The 20,746-nt window shown below is 46.8% G+C and overlaps 1 protein-coding gene across 1 annotated transcript in view; it reads right to left on the reverse strand.

The window, feature by feature from the left end:
• Positions 1-20,746, reverse strand: part of TRAP1 (TNF receptor associated protein 1) — a 186,329-nt gene that overhangs the window by 24,640 nt on the left and 140,943 nt on the right. The window contains exon 14 of the mRNA XM_030211743.1: positions 14,832-14,970. Within this exon, the coding sequence (XP_030067603.1) occupies positions 14,832-14,970 (139 nt within the window). The remainder of the gene's footprint in view (positions 1-14,831; positions 14,971-20,746) is intronic.

A 20,746-nucleotide genomic window follows, 5' to 3' on the forward strand; every position in this document is an offset into this window, starting at 1 on the left:
AGCTGACTACATGGCTGAGGCATTCCTGCTCTCTGTATCCATCTCCTGAATTGACATCACGTACTTCCGGGTTCGTCACAAGCAGAAGTGACCAACCACACGAGGTTTCTTGGCTTCAGAATGTTGGAGGTGCATTCTATTAAACAGGATTGGTCAGTTCCTTGAAGCACAGCCAGAGCTCAGCGTCCTGCACAGTAACGCTCAGACACCAGAGAGGGGGGGGGGGGGGGGGTATCTGTCACACACACACTCTGTCACAGTCAATGTCTTTCTCTCTCTCACTCTCACACACTGTCTCACACTGTATCACATTCACTCTATGTGTCACACAGTCACTCACACACTCTCTTGGTCTCATACACTCCGTCTCACAGAGTCTGTGTCTCACACACACTCTCTCTCGCACACACTGTATCTGTGTGAAACACACACACTCTCTCTCACACATACGCACTTGAACACACTCATTCTCACACACACACTCACACCCAGACTCACTCTCACACACACTCGCACATTCACTCTCTCTCACACACACTCGCACATTCACTCTCTCTCACACACACTCGCACATTCACTCTCTCTCACACACACTCGCACATTCACTCTCTCACACACTCGCACATTCACTCTCTCACACACACTCGCACATTCACTCTCTCTCACACACACACTCGCACATTCACTCTCTCTCACACACACACTCGCACATTCACTCTCTCTCACACACAGTCACTCTCACATACACTCTCTCAAACATACACACTCCAAGGAAAACCTTGCTAGCGCCCGTTTCATTTGTGTCAGAAATGGGCCTTTTTTACTAGTATGCAATAATAGGGGAAATCAGGAGGGGGGATAAATACTTTTTTACATCACTGTATGTTAAAGTTGAAACATTTTTAAAAAAATAATCTTTCAGCCCCAAACACCAAACCCTTCAACCCCTTTCCCCATTTCTCTCCCACCCTTCCACTCTGATACATCTTTTTCATATACAGTGCAATCCGCTTAAGTGCAAGGATCTGGGACCAAAGAAATGCATGCAGTTAACCAGAGCGTGCACTTAACCATTGTGACCCAAATAAGCTTAACATCTGATAAACATATGCACAGTACTGTTTATTATTATATGTACAGTATACAGTCTCAGTTAACTGACATTAGGCTGGCTTGAAGTAATCAGTTATAGTCCTCTGTACACTCTTGGGTCTGTGAGTTCCATTGACGTCTGCTAGACGGTAAAAACTGTCATAGCACTGACATCCAGTGGCCTCCAGATAGGCCCGCACGGTGTTGAGACTCTCCAGCACTCTTGCAAAAGTGACAGGAGGAGGTTGTTGAATTTCATCAGCATGTGCCTCGCTGCTCATTTCTTCATCTGTTCCATCATCAGCCGTTGTTGCCTGCATGTAGGAGCATATCAACATCAGTGCTGTCTTCAACTGTTTGTAGATCATGGAGCGATGGAACTGCTCTTCAGTAAAACCGGCTGGGATGTCAATAACCTCCTCATCTGACGCGTTTGCAACAGCTGCACCTGTTTCGTCCCTCTCCACATCCTTAACAAAGCTTGCCCGCTTGTAGCAGTTCACAATGGTTGCCTGTGTAACATGATTCCAGGCTTCTTTTTGCATATGTAGGGAATACAACAGTGATAGATTACGAGCCAGTTCAACAGCACGTTTATCCTTCCCAGTCTGGCCATCCATAATGCTCATCAGATGACGTAGCACAAGAGCCCGATAATGTTGTTTGAAATTGGCTATTATGGCCTGATCCAGAGGTTGGATCAGAGAGGTAGTGTTTGGTGGCAGGAAGACCACCTTGATGTTAGACAGCCTGACATCATCCCTGTGTGTAGCACAGTTATCACAAAGGAACAAAATCTGACACTTTTGTGCCCACATCCTAGTGCCTAACTTCTTTAGCCACTGCTTCCAAATTTCCACAGTCATCCATGAATTTGCGTTAGCCTCGTATGACACAGGAAGTCGCTTAACTTTCTTGAAAAAAACGGAGCTGTTTGCTCTTTCCAATGACGAGGGGTTCCAATGTCTCACTCCCATCCATATTGCAGCAAAGGAAGATTGTCAGTCGGTCCTTCTATGTTTTACCTGGCCAGTAGTTTTGGCATGTTTGAATGCAAGTGTTCCATCAGGAATCGCTCGCCAGTAGAGACCGTTTTCGTCAGCATTGAAAATGTCACGAGATGCAAATTCGTTCAAGATGGTAGGAAGAACTGAAACAACCCAATTTTCAGCAGCAAAGTCATCAGCGTCTTGTTTCTCACCATGTTGTTTTTTGAATTTTATGTTGTTACTCTCCTTCCATCTTTCCAACCATCCAACAGTGGCTTTGAATTCAGTTAGTCCAAGACTTTCTGCTACCTGGGTAGCTTTCTCCATAAGCAGTGGACCACTGACAGGAAACTGTCTGCTCCTGACTCAAGAAAACCACTGAAGAGCATATCTTCTACCTCCTCAGCTTTTCCCGCCCTTTTACGTTTCCGGTGTGGATTTGTATTGTTTTGCCAGTCTTCCAGAAGCTGGTCTTTCTGCTTCAAGACACGTGAAATTTGACTGGGATTGACACCATATTCTTTAGCAATAGATGCTTGACTTTGTTTCCTAATTTTTTTAAGAACTTCTATTCGTTCAGCCAGTGTTAAAGTCTTACAGTTCCGCCGCGACGACGACCCCGGTGTACACCCTAACAACATTCTTTCGCTTATTCTGCCTGTGGCAGTTAAAGAGGCAGTAAATTTGAAATCTCACTGGTTGTCACGCGCCAATCAGCTTCCATATTACATGCACGCATTAATGCGGAGTCTTTCCTGCAGAGGAGCGGTCTTGAACCATGCATATAAGTGAATCTTGCACTTATCAGTGGTGCGCTAAAACGAAGTTTGTCCCCATAGAAATTGATGGTGCCAAAAACGGGACCGAAGTACGGCATGCAGGTAAACAGAGCGTGCTCTTATCAGACGTGCACTTAAATGGAGTGCACTGTACTTCTATCATACCTCCCCCATCGCTTCTCCAAGCTAAAGAGCCCCGACTTTTATAGCCTTTTCTCATAGAGGTGTTTTTCCATCCCCTTTATCATTTTGGTTGCCATCTCCTGTATCTTTCCTAATTCTACTGTATCTTTTTTGCAATATGGGAACCGGAATTGTACATTGATTTTGACCTATAGGAGATGCAGCTAATGCACTACATAGCTAACCATCCCTAACCTTAAACCCATCAGTATATTCAATAAAAAGCTTAAACATAACATCAAAATCCAAACCACTCTGATGTTACAGCACTGACAGTGTGTGTAATGTTGCCACACAGTACAACTATCCTATATTAAGCTCTTGTTCTTCAGAAGAAGGCTTCAGTATAGCAGGGGTGGTAGTAAATAGGGTGACGGCATTAACCTCTCTCAGGTATGAAGGTAAAACCAACACAAATATCTACAACCATCAAGGAGGCATTTGAACTAAAATTGCTGGGGATAGATTAAAAAAAAAAAAGGTATCAAAGCCATAAATAACCCCAAGGAAGTTAAGACATCGAATGCCCCCTATAGAAGAGGAAAAAAAGAGTAACATCTGGAGAGCCTTGTATACCAATGCCCGTAGTATGGGAAACAAACTTCTAGATCTATAGGCTACAATGACAGAAGCATACTTGGATTTAGTGGCAGTCATGGAGATGTGGTTCATGAAGAACCATGACTGGGGTATACCTATACCTGGCTATAATCTTTTCAGGAAGGACAGGGTAGGAAAAAAGGGTGAAGGAGTGGCATTATATGCTAAGAATGATATTAAAGTGATGGAACTGCAGGACTCATTGGGGTACAGAAGAAGCACCGTGGGTTAAACTGGAAAGAGGGAAAGGAAGATGGATTTATATCGGAGTAATATACATGTCACCTTCACAGTCAGAGGAAATGGACAGAGACTTAATTGAAAACAATCACAAGATAGCTAGGAAAGGGGAAGTACTACTGATAGCTGGTTTTAATATGCCGGATGTTGACTGGGGCGTCCCTGCTGCGGTGTCATCTAGAAGCAAAGAGATCTTGGATTCCCTAAAGGAAGAACTGTTTCAGCAGTGAGTAACAGAACTGACATGGGATGCAGCTATTCTGGACCTGGTGCTTGCAAATGGAGAGAATGTTTCTGACGTCAAGATGGGAGACCATTTGGCACTAGTGATCACCGAATGATGTGGTTCAATATTAAGAAAGGGGAGAGGGCTCATTCGAGATTGAAGGTCCTGGATTTCAAAAGAACTAACTTTGCTGAGATGGGGGAATTTCTCAAGGAAGAGTTAGTAGGATGGGAACAGCTGAAGGAAGTAGAACAGTAATGGACAAGACTGAAACGAGCTATTTTAAAGGCAACTAACCTTTATGTTAGAAAATAACATAAAAGTAAGAGGAAAAGAAGGTCACTCTGGTTTTCAAATGTAGTAGCTGAAAAGATAAGGGAAAGGAGTTTAGCCTTCACATGTTATAAGGCGACTCAGAAAGAAAAAGACAGGCTGGAAAAGCTGTCAGTAAAGCAAAATGGCAAATGGAAGCAAAGACAGATAATATGGTAAAACTGGGGGGAAAGACGTTTTCACATATGTAAGTGACAGGAGGAAGTTCCATAAAAGTGTTGTGAGGTTCAAAGCCAAGGGGGAGGAATATGTGGAAGATAAGGATAAAGCTGAACTGCTAAACAATTATTTCTGCTCTGTGTTCACGGATGAAAAGCCGGAGGTAGGACTGCAGAAAACAAATGCTAAAGGGGATGGATATATGGTAGAACAAGACCTGTTCACAGAGGACTGTGTTGGTGAGGAGCTAGCTAAACTAAAAGTAGACAGAGCGATGGGGCCTGATGGGACACACCCAAGGGTGTTCAAGGAACTTGGAGAAGTTCTGTTAGCTCCACTGACTGACCTCTTCAATGCTTCCTTAGAGACTGGAGTGGTCGCTTCCTGGATGTCCAACCGCCACCTGAAACTGAATATGGCCAAGACGGAGCTCATTGTCTTTCCACCCAAACCCACCTCTCCTCTCCCTCCACTCTCTATTTCAGTTGACAATACCCTCATCTTCCCCATGTCATCTGCCCGCAACCTCGGAATCATCTTCGACTCCTCTCTCTCTCCTTCTCTGCGCATATCCAGCAGACAGCCAAGACCTGTCACTTCTTTCTCTATAACATCAGCAAAATTCGCCCCTTCCTCTCTGAGCACACCACCCGAACTCTCATCCACTCTCTCATTACCTCTCGCCTTGACTACTGCAACCTACTCCTCACTGGCCTCCCACTTAGCCATCTATCCCCCCTTCAATCTGTTCAGAACTCTGCTGCGCGTCTTATCTTCCGCCTTGACCGATATGCTCATATCACCCCTCTCCTCAAGTCACTTCACTGGCTCCCGATCAGGTACTGCATACAGTTCAAGCTTCTCCTACTAACCTACAAATGCACTCGATCTGCAGCCCCTCAGTACCTCTACCCTCATCTCCCCTTACACTCCTACCCATAACCTCCGCTCACAGGACAAATCCCTCCTCTCAGCGCCCTTCTCCACCACCGCCAACTCCAGGCTCTGCCCTTTCTGCCTCACCTCACCCTATGCTTGGAATAAGCTCCCTGAGCCCATACGACAAGCCCCTTCCCTGCCCATCTTCAAATCCTTGCTCAAAGCCCACTTCTTCAATGTTGCCTTCGGCACCTAACCATGATACCTCCATTCAGGAAATCTAGACTGCCCCAATTTGACAGAGGGTCAATTGGGCCTCGCAACAGCGAGGACATAACAAAAATTGACCTATGAAGAACAACTGAGAGTACAGCCTGAACAGAATAAAACTGGGCCTAGGGGGGTGGAGTTGGATTCTAAACCCCGAACAGATTCTGCAGCACCGACTGCCCAAACCGACTGTCACGTCGGGTATCCTGCTGGAGGCAGTAATGAGATGTGAATGTGTGGACTGATGACCATGTCGCAGCCTTGCAAATCTCTTCAATAGTGGCTGACTTCAAGTGGGCCACTGACGCTGCCATGGCTCTAACACTATGAGCCGTGACATGACCCTCCAGAGTCAGCCCAGCCTGGGCATAAGTGAAGGAAATGCAGTCTGCTAGCCAACTGGAGATGCTGCGTTTCCCGACAGCGACCCCTTCCTATTGGGGTTAAAAGAAAAACATTTGGGCGGACTGTATGTGGGGGCTTGTCCGCTCCAGGTAGAAGGCCAATACTCTCTTGCAGTCCAATGTGTGCAACTGACGTTCAGCAGGGCGGGTATGAGGACGGGGAAAGAATGTTGGCAAGACAACTGACTGGTGCAGATGGAACTCCGACACCACCTTTGGCAGGAACTTAAGGGTGCGTGCGGAGGACTACTCTGTTATGATGAAATTTAGTATAAGGACCATGGGCTACCAAGGCTTGAAGCTCACTGACTCTACGAGCTGAAGTAATAGCCACCAAGAAAATGACCTTCCAGGTCAAGTACTTCAGATGGCAAGAATTCAGTGGCTCAAAAGGTGGTTTCATCAGCTGGGTGAGGATGACGTTGAGATCCCATGACACTGTAGGAGGCTTGAAAGGGGGCTTTGACAAAAGCAAACCGCTCATGAAACGAACGACTAAAGGCTATCCAGAGATAGGCTTACCCTCTACAAAGAAATGGTAAGCACTAATGGCACTAAGATGGTTCCTTACTGAGTTGGTTTTGAGACCAGACTCCGATAAGTGTAGAAGGTATTCAAGCAGGGTCTGTGTAGGACAAGAGCAAGGATCTAAGACCTTGCTGTCACACCAGACGGCAAACCTCCTCCACTTTAAAAAGTAACTCTTCTTAGTGGAATCTTTTCTGGAAGCAAGCAAGACTTGGGAGACACCCTCAGAAAGACCCAAGGCGGCGAAATCTACGCCCTCAACATCCAGGCCGCGAGGGCCAGAGACTGGAGGTTGGGATGCAGAAGCGCCCCCTCTTTCTGAGTGATGAGGGTTGGAAAACACTCCAATCTCCACGGTTCTTCGGAAGACAACTCCAGAAGAAGGGGGAACCAGATCTGACAGGGCCAAAAGGGGGCGATCAGAATCATGGTGCCGCGGTCTTGCTTGAGTTTCAGCAAAGTCTTCCCCACCAAAGGTATGGGAGGATACGCGTACAGAAGGCCGGTCCCCCAATGCAGGAGGAAGGCGTCCGACGCTAGCCTGTCGTGGGCCTGTAGCCTGGAACAAAACTGAGACAGCTTGTGGTTGGTCTGCGTGGTGAAAAGATCCACTGAGGGGGTGCCCCACTCCCAGAAGATCTTGCGTACCACATTCGAACTGAGCAACTACTCGTGCGGTTGCATAATTCTGCTCAACCTGTCGGCCAGACCGTTGTTTACGCCTGCCAGATAAGTGGCCTTGAGAAGCATGCCGTGCTGGCGAGCCCATTGCCACATCTCGACGGCTTCCTGACACAAGGGGCGAGATCTGGTGCCCCCCCTGCTTGTTGATGTAGTACATCGCAACCTGATTGTCCGAATTTGGATAACTTGAAAGGACAGCCGATCTCTGAAAGCCTTGAGTGCATTCCAGACCGCTCTCAACGTCAGGAGGTTGAACTGCAGACCTGATTCCTGGAGGGACCACAGTCCTTGAGTGTGAAGCCCATCGACATAGGCTCCCCACCCCAGGAGAAATGCATCCGTCGTCAGCACTTTTTGTGGCTGAGGAATTTGGAATGGACGCCCCAAAGTCAGATTGGACCGAATTGTCCACCAGTGGAGTGAATTGCGAAAACTAGTAGGCAGTCGGATTGCATCCTCTAGGTTCCCCTTAGCCTGATACCACTGGGAAGCTAGGGTGCATTGAGCTGATCTCATGTGAAGATGAGCCATGGGAGTCACGTGGACTGTAGATGCCATATGGCCCAGGAGTCTCAACATCTGCCAAGCTGTGATCTGCTGGGACGCTCGTACCCGGGAGGCAAGGGACAGAAGATTCTGCGCTCTGGCCTCGGGGAGGTAGGCATGAGCCGTCTGAGAATTCAGCAGAACTCCTATGAATTCAAGTGACTGAACTGGGCGGAGGTGGGACTTTGGGTAATTTATCACAAACCCCAGTAGCTCCAGAAGTTGAATAGTCGCCTGCATGGACTGAAGAGCTCCTGCCTCTGAGGTGCTCTTCACCAGCCAATCGTCGAGATAAGGGAACACATGCACCCCTAGCTTGCGCAGCGACGCCGCAACCACCACGAGGCATTTTGTGAACATCCATGGCGCAGAGGCGAGACCAAAGGGCAGCACACAATACTGAAAATGCTGTGTTCCCAGACGGAATCGCAGATACTGTCTGTGAGCTGGCAGAATCGGGATATGAGTATAAGCATCCTTTAAATCTAGGGAGCATAGCCAGTCATTTTTCTGAATCAGGGGAAGAAGGGTGCTCAGGGAAAGCATCCTGAACTTTTCTCGTACCAGATATTTGTTCAGACCCCTCAGGTCTAGGATGGGACGCATCCCCCGTTTTCTTTTCTACAAGGAAGTACCTGGAATAGAATCCCAGCCCTTCTTGCCCGGGTGGTACGGGCTCGACCGCATTGGTGCTGAGAAGGGCGGAGAGTTCCTCTGCAAGTACCTGCCTGTGGTGGGAGCTGAAAGACTGAGCCCCCGGTGGACAATTTGGCGGAGTGGAGATCAAATTGAGGGCGTACCCACACCGCACTATTTGGAGAACCCACTGGTCGGAGGTTACGAGAGGCCACCTTTGGTGAAAAGATTTTAACCTCCCCTCGACCGGCAGATCGTCCGGCACGGGCACTTTTACGGTGGCTATACTCTCCCGGATCCAGTCAAAAGCCCGTCCCCTTGCTTTTGCTGGGGAGCCGCAGGGGCCTGCTTGGTCGCACGTTGTTGACGCAGTGGAGGAGTGGCCTAGTGGTTAGGGTGGTGGACTTTGGTCCTGGGGAGCTGAGGAACTGAGTTTGATTCCCGGCACAGGCAGCTCCTTGTGACTCTGGGCAAGTCACTTAACCCTCCATTGCCTGCCGCATTGAGCCTGCCATGAGTGGGAAAGCGCGGGGCACAAATGTAACAAAAATAAATAAAAATAAATAACGAGTGCGCTGGGGTTGAGCCTGGGCAGGCTGTTGGGAAGGAGGATTGTACCTACGCTTAGGGTAAGCGTAAGAAGCAGTCTTCTTACCCCTGAAAAACCGTCTACCTGATAAGGTAGATGCTGAAGGCACCCGGTGGGAGAGGTTGTCGAGGGCAGTTTCCCGCTGGTGAAGCTGTTCGACCAATTGCTCGACTTTCTCACCAAAGATGTTATCCCCCCAGCAAGGAACATCCGCCAGCCGCTGCTGGGTCCGATTGTCCAGGTCAGAGGCGTGCAGCCATGAGAGTCTGCGCATCACTATACCTTGGGTAGCGGATCTGGATGCAACATCACAAGTGTCATAAATACCCCTGGACAGGAATTTGAGACACGCCTTCAGCTGCCTGACCACCTCCTGAAAAGGCCTGGACTGCTCCGGAGGAAGCTTGTCAACCAGGTCTGCCAGTTGCCGCACATTGTTCCGCATGTGGATGCTCGTGTAGAGCTGGTAAGACTGGATCTTGGTCACGAGCATGGAGGAATGATAGGCCTTCCTCCCAAAAGAGTCCGGAGTGCGAGACTCGCACCCCGGAAGCGCCGAGGCGGTATCCCCCTCGAACTCTTGAATCTCTTGAGAGCAGAATCCACCACCGCAGAATCGTGTGGCAACTGAGTCCTCATCAACTCCGGGTCACTGTGGATACTATACTGGGACTCGGCTTTCTTGGGGATGGTGGGGTTAGATAAGGGCATCAGCCAGTTCCGAAGCAGTGTCTCCTTTAGGACATTGTGCAACGGTACCGTGGAAGACTCTCTAGGTGGTGATGGATAGTCGAGGACCTCGAGCATCTCAGTCCTCGGCTCATCCACAGGGGAAGGGAATGCTCACAGACATATCCCTAACAAAGGAGGCAAAGGAAAGGCTCTCCGGTGGTGAAAGCTTCCTTTCTGGTGAAGGAGTGGGGTCAGAGGGAAGACCACAGGACTCCTCGGAAGAGAAATACCTAGGGTCCTCCTCCCCCCACGAGGCATCCTCCTCAGTGTCGGACATGAGCTCCCTGACTTCAGTCCGGAACCAGGCCCATCTCGACTCAGAGGATCCTAGTCCTCGCTGATGATGTCGAGAGGTGGACTCCCGCACCGGCGGGGGCGAAGCTCCCTCTATCGACGTCGATGGAGAGTCCACCTGAGTGGCGGCCGACACCGATGCCGCAAGCGGTACCGGTGTCGACGACCACACCACAGGGCCAGAGCCAGCCGGCGCTTCCATCGACGGTGCCAAGGGCGCAAGCACACCCGGCACCAGGAGAGACTGGCGCAGTAGCCCTTCCAGGATACCTGGAAGAATTCGCCAAAGGCGCTCGTCCAGAGTCTCTGTTGGGAAAGGCTGAGGGGCCGGTACAGGAGTCAGAGATAGAATCTGCACGGGGCCAGGAGGCGGTACTGGACTGTCCGAATGCTGACGCATCGACACCTCCTGGATGGAGGGGGAGCGGTCTTCCCGGCATTGACGCTTCTCGGGGGACGAATCCCTCGACGCCCCGGAGCTCCTGGTACCGTGAGAAGGGGGCGGCCGATGACGATGTTTCTTAGCTTGTTTCTTGTGATGCATGTCATCGGCGCTCCGCAGTACCGACGAGGACGTGGAATCCGCACGCCTCCTTGGGGTCGGGTCCGAAAAGGGAACTGTCGAGGCAGATGGAGGTACACTCGACTGCTCACTGCTCCCAGCGAGAGGTAGTCGTCGGGCCTGTGGTACCTGCTCTCCTGAGGTCGATGCCATATCCGGTGCCGAAGTTGACGCCTCCGGTGCCGATGCTGTCGAAGTCGACGCCTCCGGTGCTGATGCTGTCAACGTCAACGCCGAAGAGCCAGACCAAGCTCCAAAAAGACAATCCCGCTGAGCTTGTCTCGCCACCTGTGTCCACTTTTTTAAGCTAAGACACAATTTACACGCTTTGGGATTATGCTCAGGCCTGAGGCACTGAAGGCACCAAACGTGGGTGTCAGAAAGTGAGATTGCCAGGCCGCACCGACCACACTTTTTGAAGCCGCTGGGAATCCTCGATGTCATCGACGGAAAAATCGCGGCGGCGAGGTCAAAATCGTCGATGGTGGCGGTGAAAAGGGCCACAAAAAGGGCTGCGACGGCGGCGAAAGGAACCTAAAGTCCCAAAACTAAAAACGACGGGGAACAGAGTTAAAAAAAAAAAAACTTTTAAAGAAGAAAAGAAAGCGCGAACGGCGCCACGAAACAAAGAAAAAGCGATAAAATCTCCAAAACCGGTTTCCGAGGGCTGAGAGGAGAGGGACGCAATGCAGTCTGTCTCCAACTGCGGAAAACGAAGAACTGAGCAGGAGCAGTCGCGCATGGGCGAAAAGACGGCCGCGCATGTGCAGTGGGCGTGCCCCACGCGCGGGACCTCCCACGAGACATTTTTGAGTTTGCTCTGAAACTCTTCCGGTTGGAGGGGGCTGCCGTGGATGTCACCCAGTCGTGAGAACAAGCAGCCTGCTTGTCCTCGGAGAAAGGAAGTGACCCTTTTTCAACTGAAGGAAAACTCTGGCATAAGGGGGCATGCGATGAGGGAATAGGCTTAGGAGGAATCTAAGAAAGTATTACGGAAAGGGTAGTGGAAACGTGTAATGGCCTCCCAGTGGAGGTCGTGGAGTTGAGGACTGTGTCAGAATTTAAGAATGTGTGGGATAAGAACGTGGGATCCCTTAGGAAAAGGAAGAGTTAGGAGTTACAGAGGATGGGCAGACTGGATGGGCTGTCAGGATTGCGGGAGGTCAAAATTATTGCTGGACATACTTATATTAATATGAAACCAGCTTGACAATATTAAACCAGCTTCTGACCTCTGAGTACCACCCCCTCCCTCAGGGAGCACTGAGGATGGCACCAAATGGTGGTCAGAGGCCTGATAGCCCTTTGGTTTCTCAATTACTCTTGATTAACATACCTTTTGTTCCACCTGGGAGCAGGGCTTCAGAGCAACCAAAGCCAGACAGTGAGGCTCCATGACTACTAACTTCAAACAGGACAACCTGTGAAAGTTGTCACCTTTCCTGACTTCAGAAAGTATCTGGAGTTCTGTAAAGGAAATAACTGGGAAGGAGAGAAGTTTTTGATCTCTCTCTGCTTCTGTTCCCGCACTCTGTTCTTAGTAGGTATAAAGTAGAGCACAGGGGGGCACTTCTCTCTTGGTCTCTGAACCCGAAGGGCACGGGACTCTGCTGGGCTGCCTTTGTTTCTTCTTCTTCTTTCTCTGCACACCTCCATCTTTAGCCACCAGAACACAGAGCTCTGGTGGCTGGCAGCTTCTCTCTCTTCCTTTCCCTCTGCACACATATATACCTCTTGCAGCACAACCCCAAGGCTTCTCTCTTCCTCTGAACAAACACCCTATCCTTTCTTTCTCTCCCTAAACACACACAGATACAGCCCTATACCAGTTACCTGTACTAAATGCTGTGAGCCAATACATATATGCAAATATAACATACTTTATATATCCAAATCTGTGTGGATTGCGTATTCTTTGGGAACCCACTGCCTCTGTGAACTGGACCCCGGGACCACCCTAGACAATGATTGCTGACATCTTGGGGGCTCTGTCTCGGTCTCACATAAGGATCTCCAGCTGGGTAAGTAAGAAAATTTCTTTTTGCTCTCTGCATGCTTGCATATGTACTTATAGCCTTGTTGGGGGGATTGAAAGTTGTTGGGGAGATTGAAAGTTGAAGTAATTTAATGCTGTGTTTGGGGCTGCTCAGAAAAGACTGATAGATCTTCCAACTTTATTGGAAGGGGTACCAAGTGAAACAGTCCCACATTTTTAAACACTACATATCTGTCTTTGGTAATCACTTAATTTCCTGTCACTTTGAACTATTTCTCTATATCCGGCCAGTCTCTGTCTTGGAGAAAAGTCAGCTCTGCCTGACAGGAACCGACAGTTGGCATATCTAATTTAACACCTGCCTTGCTTAATCTATATTCATTCTAAACTGTCTCTCCAGCCCCTCTACTTTATAAAGAGGGCCTTTCCAAATCCAAGAGCTACACAGAGCTAGTTCCATATATGTATATCTATTAAGAAACTAGCCAGGCCCCGGTACCAATTAAAGTATTTTTCAGCAGCCTCAACCATGGACGCTTTTGATCTTAAAGAACTAAAAGTTATGGTACAGACTTATTGTAACAAAAAGGGAGGGCCATTTGAAGGGGAATTCCCAGAGGATTCCTGATATGACATTCAAAAACAAATGGTACACCATTCCCAAGAGTTCAAAAAGAAAACTAATAAACGGAAATACCTTTTTATACAAGGTCTGTGTAGGGGACTAATTACTTTGAAACAGCAACACGTTAATGCTTAGGATTGCATCTGTGTGGAAAACTCAGCCATCCCAGGTAATTACTGTGTCAGAAGCAAAGAAATGGCAAGCAGAAGGGCCCTCCCACAGCAATAGGTCAGGAAACTCAGGACAGGCCCCATGGAGAGTGCAGAGGTAATTTTAGAAATTCCTCAGGCTACATCCCGTTTCATGAACTCAAAGCACAGACAGACCAGTTGAAACAGCAACAAATTAAATGGGAACAAGATAAATATATCATGCAGCTAGAATTAGACAGAATAAAAAGTGAATTGATAGCTGCCCAGGATAAGCAAGGAAAAAAGGAATAGGGATGTCCTGATCTCCAGTGTCCAAATATCAAACAATCCGAAGTATTTCGTGCCCAGCCTGACTCCTTTCACTTACCTGAGCACGCACTTCCAGCACCTCAGGAGAGGGGAAAGGAGACAGATTCAGAATATAAATTAAAGTTTGTGGCACCCTTGATTTTGGACATATGTGGACGCCCCAATGTGAACAGCAGGATAGGGGATCAGGATAAATTAGCGTTGATTGACACAGGGGCTGGAATCAGTTTTATAAGTAGGGCTTCTCTTACTGCAGACCAGGAAAATGTGCAAATATATAAAATCCAAGGGGTCAATGACACAGTTACCAACTGTGTGGCTATCCCAGTTAAATGGGGTATCCTGGTGCAGATGCAGAGGGAACATGATAATGAAATTTTGGAAGCCAATGCAGCCACTATAGTAAGCACAGAAAAGGAAATAATTGGAATTGATGTCCTCAACCAGTTAAATTTGGTAGTGGATATGGCTAATCTTACCTTGTGGCAATGTATTGGATCTCCAAAAATGTCTACAGTTTTGGTGCACAAAGCAATTCCCATGCATTTGGCCACACAATGCACAAAAGCTGACCAACAGTATGATCTGAGTGTAATTCCCACAGAGGTCACAGACATCCCTGTTTGGGCTCAAGACAAACTAGAATGTCCACAGAAATCCTGTTAGAAGGTGAGGATTCTCCACCACAAAAGCAATCCAGTACCTCATCAGGCAATAGAACCCTTAGCTAAGATTATACAGGTACTGGAAGAGAGGGGCATAATTAGACCAATCTCTTCTACATGCATGGGCCATTTCGCCTTTATCTATTATCATGTTTCTATCTGGACATTAAGTTCTTTCTGAATATTAAGCTGTGAAAAAGACTTAAAGCAATGTGTCCATTCTTATATCACCACAGGATAGTCTCTGAATTATGCAATAAAAAAAAGATTTTACTCTAAAATGGACTCCGCTTTCTCCTTCTGGGCTGCAGAGACATGTATGAGTCTGAGGGCGCCTGCTGCTGATGCTGTATTGGTACCTGGCCGGCTGTCCTGGAACTTTTCCTCCTTATAGTGATCCACCACGATGTCCGTTTCCACAGAGATCAGCTTCTTTTTGTCAAATTCCCGCAAGTGCAGCAGGGTCAACTCATCAAACTGCGCATAGCAGAACAGTACCTACAGAAAAAGAGACTCCCACTGAGACAGAAGAGGAGACAAGGAACAGAGAGGGATGCCTATGCAGGACCACAAACAGGCTCACAACACTGTTCAAAAAGGATGCCGGAGACCTCTTGCCCCTCATTTTCTGATCCCCAATCCCTCTGCAACATCTTATCCTCATATCATCTGAGAGATCTCAAACCCCTACTATTTCCCATTCCTCGGAAAGATCTTGTTCCCTTAACTACCTCATCCCCCAATGGTGTCTCATCTCCAATGTTTCTGCCAGCTCTTGCCCTTCTCACAATCTCAACCTTCCTATTTCATATACCCCCCCCCCCCCCCCGTTTTTCTCATGAGCTCATCCTCATCCCCTCACCCCTTAGTGTTTTACCTCCATATCTTTTTGTTTCATGGCCTCATAGTAGGGAGAATGCTCAGCCAGGTGACGATTTGGTGCACACAGGTAATAAATGTTCCGGGTTCCTGGCTTCATTCGACTGGCGTACTCCATCAGGCTGGTTTGCTGACCCGCAGGCAGGGCCGAAGACTCAAACGCAGCAGTTTCCCAATATCCTCCTGGAGGGAAGATGTGTAAATAATGGCAAGAAATAAAAGCACACTCAGGGGCTCCAGCCCAGGTTCAATCTGCTGAAGAGACACACTAACTTGGACCTCACATCACCACCACCACCCTATGCAACAAATTGTTTCACCTTAGATACAGATTACAGAACCATGGGCAGAAGAGTGTTTAATTTCTCACTATATTTTAAATCTTCCTCATCAGTCATCTGTATCAGTGTCACCAATCTTTCAGCTAAGGCCATCAAATAAATTACCTCAATCTGATCTAAAACACTTTTCTCTTGTACATAGATATATGGGTGCATCTCTATTGAAAAGGAGTTTGCAGGATGGTTTTATGTTAAAGGCGAGTGTATGCTGTAGCAGGTAGCTAAACAAGCTAAACACACTTAGGTTGGGAGATGCTTTTCAGGCTAGATGTTATTTCTACAAGTCTCACGCACTAATGGAAAAATTAGCATGGGACCCACAAAAAGAAAAAAAGGGAAACTGACTTTTTTTGGTTGCATTAAAAATGGGTTTAGCATATGGGAAAGTCCAGCATTAAAACACGTTATGTCCATTTCTTAATACATTTTACTAAAAGGACCCTTTAAATTCTATAGTTGAATTTATAAAGATAAAACCTAGCATGGCCATGTTTCGCCCTCAGACTGCATAGGGGTGGAAAGTCACATTCTGAAATAAACATGAAAAATACACTTACTACAAATATTTTAATTGTTTATATTATAGATTAATAAATGTAGGTCCAGGTAATAATTACATATATACACAAAATAAAAAAGTAATCATTACATATATAAACCGTAAAAAAATTAACATATCTCAAAATATGTAAATACCTTATATGAAGTCTTCGGTAGACCATCAAAATATACTACCAAGCAGACTGGGATGGACCATACAGGTCTTCATCTGCCGTCATCTATTATGTTACTATCAGGCTTATTTTCGAAAGAGAAGGGCGCCCATCTTTCATCCCCAACTGCTTCCCATTGCGGGGACTACCAAAGTTCCCGGGGGCGTGTCGGAGGTATAGTGAAACAGACAAACAAAGCAAACACTGGGCCTTCAGGATCGAGAAAAATGTAGTTCTTTATTTATAATGGAGACCCGACACAGTCCGTGTTTCGGCGTACAAACGCCTGCATCAGGGGTCAAGGGACTCCTATAGGTCAGCAAGATAATAAGTTGACAAAGATGTGGAAAAAACAATCAGGTTATATTACCCGCTGTTTGAACAGCTCGTTTCTAGAACGCCTTCAGCTGTGTCAACCGCCAAACAGACAAACAAAGCAAACACTGGGCCTTCAGGATTGAGAAAAATGTAGTTCTTTATTTATAATGGAGACCCGACTCGGCGTACAAACGCCTGCATCAGGGGTCAAGGGACTCCTATAGGTCAGCAAGATAATAAGTTGACAAAGATGTGGAATAAACAATCAGGTTATATTACCCGCTGTTTGAACAGCTCGTTTCTAGAATGCCTTCAGCTGTGTCAACTGCCAAAAGCTGAAGGCGTTCTAGAAACGAGCTGTTCAAACAGCGGGTAATATAACCTGATTGTTTATTCCACATCTTTGTCAACTTATTATCTTGCTGACCTATAGGAGTCCCTTGACCCCTGATGCAGGCATTTGTACCCCGAAACACGGACCGTGTCGGGTCTCCATTATAAATAAAGAACTACATTTTTCTCAATCCTGAAGGCCCAGTGTTTGCTTTGTTTGTCTGTTTGGTTGTTCTTGTATGCTGTATTCCCTCTCTTTTGTGACTGGAGGCATAGTGAAGGCAGGACTAGGGCGTGCCTAACAGACGAGCACTTGGGCGACTTGAATTTTATGTTATTCCTCTCTTTCCATCTTTCCAACCATCCAACAGTGGCTTTGAATTCAGTTAGTCCAAGACTTTCAGCTAGCTGGTTAGCTTTCTCCATAAGCAGTGGACCACTGACAGGAAACTGTCTGCTCCTGACTCGAGAAAACCACCGAAGAAGAGCATCTTCTACCTCCTCAGCTTTTCCCGCCAATTTACATTTCCTGTGTGGATTTGTATTGTTTTGCCAGTCTTCCAGAAGCTGGTCTTTCTGCTTCAAGACACGTGAAATTTGACTGGGATTGACACCATATTCTTTAGCAATAGATGCTTGACTTTGTTTTCTAATTTTTAAAGAACTTCTATTCGTTTAGCCAGTGTTAAAGTCTTACAGTTCCGCCGCGACAACAACTCCAGTGTACACTCTTAACGTTCTTTCGCTTATTCTGCCTGTGGCAAAGGGGTGGTAAATTTGAAATCTCGTTGGTTGTCACGCGCCAATCGGCTTCCAGGATTTGTGTTCGTTAATCACAGGGCGTCTACTCTGACCTATGTATAAGAAATCACACGATTTGCAAACTCCAAGATGGAAACCAATAAAGCAGATCAGAGCAGATGCCGAGTCTTTCCTGCAGAGGAGCGGACTTAACCATGCATATAAGCAAATCTTGCACTTATCAGTGGTGCACAAAACTGAGGTTTGTCCCCATAGAAATTGATGGCGCCAAAAACGGGACCGAAGTACGGCATGCAGTTAAACAGAGCATGCGCTTATCTGATGTGCACTTAAATGGAGTGCACTGTGTATGTGTGTGTGTGTGTGTGTATATATATATATATATATATATATATATATATATATATATATATATAAAGTATGTGATATGTTTTATTTCTTGGGTTAAGGCCGTTTCAGTCTGAAATACAAGTCCCAGAAGGCATTGACGGCAAGGAGCCAGGGGGTGAGATGAAGAACCCGGACTGGACTCCTAGCTGCAATAGGGGAAGACATGGGTGTAAGCTGGCAGGATGTGTAGATTGGCTGCCACTAGGGGGAGAGAGAGATAGGAAACCCTGTGTGCAGGAACTGATCATTAGTCTAATGCTCAACTCAGCTGGTATGGGTGTGGGGGAAGCTAATGGAAGGAGAGTGATTGGTTGTGAGAGAAGAAGCCAGGGATTGATTAGGCAGGTGGGAAGGAGTCCCAGGGAAGAGAGAAGCAGGAGAGAAGAGGGTAGACTGAAGCTGATGCAGGGTGAAATCCCTTGGGTACGAGGAGTCCCTAAAGTATTGAATTCTCCTGAAGGTAAAGAGAGTAGAAGGTAGAAACTGCTGCTTTGTGATTTAACTGTGATGAATTGAATGAACTGCTTCTATTTGGAATTGAACTACTGCTTATTGTGCACTGGATAAAGAGCCCAGACTGGAGCTGACTATGAGCCTGTATTGAATCCTGGTATGTGCTGATAACCTACTGCTTAAAGGGGACTATTTGCCACACACTTTCAGGTGGCTTATATGTGCTTAAGATTGAAAGTGAATGCTACTGTTGGAACTGTGCATCAGGTCTACTAGAAACCTGCATGGAATAAAGTCCTTAAGACTGAAGTTGTGGTGGACATTTATTTCTTGACTGTACCAGGAGCCTGTGGCTGGAGGAGATTGTTCTCTCCTTAGCTGCACCTACCTGCTTACATGGGCGAAACATGGCCTGTGTCGGGCAGTATATTCTATATGTTTTTATTAATAAACCTTGTTTGAATTTATACTGATCTGCTTTATTGGTTTCCATCTTGGAGTTTGCAGATAGTGTGATTTCTTATACATAGGTCAGAGTAGTCACCCTGTGATTAACAAACACAAATCCTGGATCCATACGAGATCTTTGCAAGCTCCTCTGGTCCAACATTGGGTAGATAAACAGCATTTAGTACATAATATTAGATAGCGATTGATAAATCAATTGCAGGTAGGGTGGGAGGGTGGTGACTTGGAAAAAATATTAAATTACCGTGAACAAAACTAGATATATTAGGTTGAACCCAGTTGCTCCTAGTGGTCTAATCTTAGAAACTGAATGGATAACCTTGTTGTGATCCAGGGCTCTGTGACTGGTTCACACTTACATTATGTGATTTTTTGAGAAAGATGTAAGGTAGTGATAGAATGCCGCCGCCATTTTGAAGTCGGGAAGAAATGCGGACTGAAAAATGCTGGTGTCATTCTAAGCAGGTATTCTAATGGTGATCTTAGTTTTGTGTGGGAAGAGCCATTGGTGTAGTTTTTAACATTAATCTATACCTTTGTTATGTTTTTAGGAAGTATGCCTTGATACACCTGAAAAGCGAAAGTCTATGTTGGACAAAACTCCCGCCTGAATAACACCTTTAAGATGTTTTTAAAAAACCATAATAAAAAGTATTTAAGTAAATAATTGAATAACGTGATATTGACCATATGAAACAAACAAAAAAAAAACAACGTAAAAAACTTTTCAAAAAATCTAAAATTATTTCACCACGTACCGATGAGGAGGTGGGTGCATAAGTCTTACTAAGAAATTAATATGCATTAGTAAGCGGCACCGCTGAGGTTCATGGTAAATTCAGTATATGTGGGAGGCTGAGGAGTGCTAACATGTGCTCCCAAGAAAGGATTTAGGGTTCCTTTTACAAAGCCGTGGTACTGATTTCCGGTGTGGTAAATGCGATGAAGCCCATTCAATTCCTATGAGCTTTGTTGCGTTTGCCGAGCAGGAATCAGTACCGTGGCTTTGTAAAAGGAGCCCTTCCAGCTTATAATCGAAAGTAATCGCCGACTATTTCCCGACACAAATCGGGATATGGCCGGCAATTTCACAAAAGCGGCGAAAAGCGTATAATCGAAAGCTACATTTGTGATAGCTTCGCCGCTTTCCCTTCGCCTCGCCGGCGAAAGTTCAAAGGCGGAACATGGGCAGGCTTGGGCGTGGCTACCAGATGGCCGGCTTTCGCAGATAATGGAAAAATAAAACCCGGCGATAAGCAGTATTTCGCCGGGTTTACTTGGTCCTTTTATTTTCATGACCAAGCCTCAAAAAGGTGCCCCAACTGACCAGATGACCACCGGAGGGAATGGGGGATGACCACCGGAGGGAATGGGGGATGACCTCCCCTTACTCCCCCCCAGTGGTCGCCAACCCCCTCCCACACTAAAATTATTAAAATACAAACCTTTTTTGCCAGCCTGTATGCCAGCCTCAAATGTCATACCCAGCACCCTGACAGCAGTATGCAGGTCCCTGGAACAGTTGTTGTTGATTGCAGTGGACTGCAGAAAGGCAGAGCCAGGCCCATCCCCCCCTCTACCTGTTCCACTTGTGGTGGGTAATGTTGAGCCCTCCCA

The sequence above is a fragment of the Microcaecilia unicolor genome, chromosome 8, assembly GCF_901765095.1.
Source record: "Microcaecilia unicolor chromosome 8, aMicUni1.1, whole genome shotgun sequence".
NCBI classification, from domain to species: domain Eukaryota; kingdom Metazoa; phylum Chordata; class Amphibia; order Gymnophiona; family Siphonopidae; genus Microcaecilia; species Microcaecilia unicolor.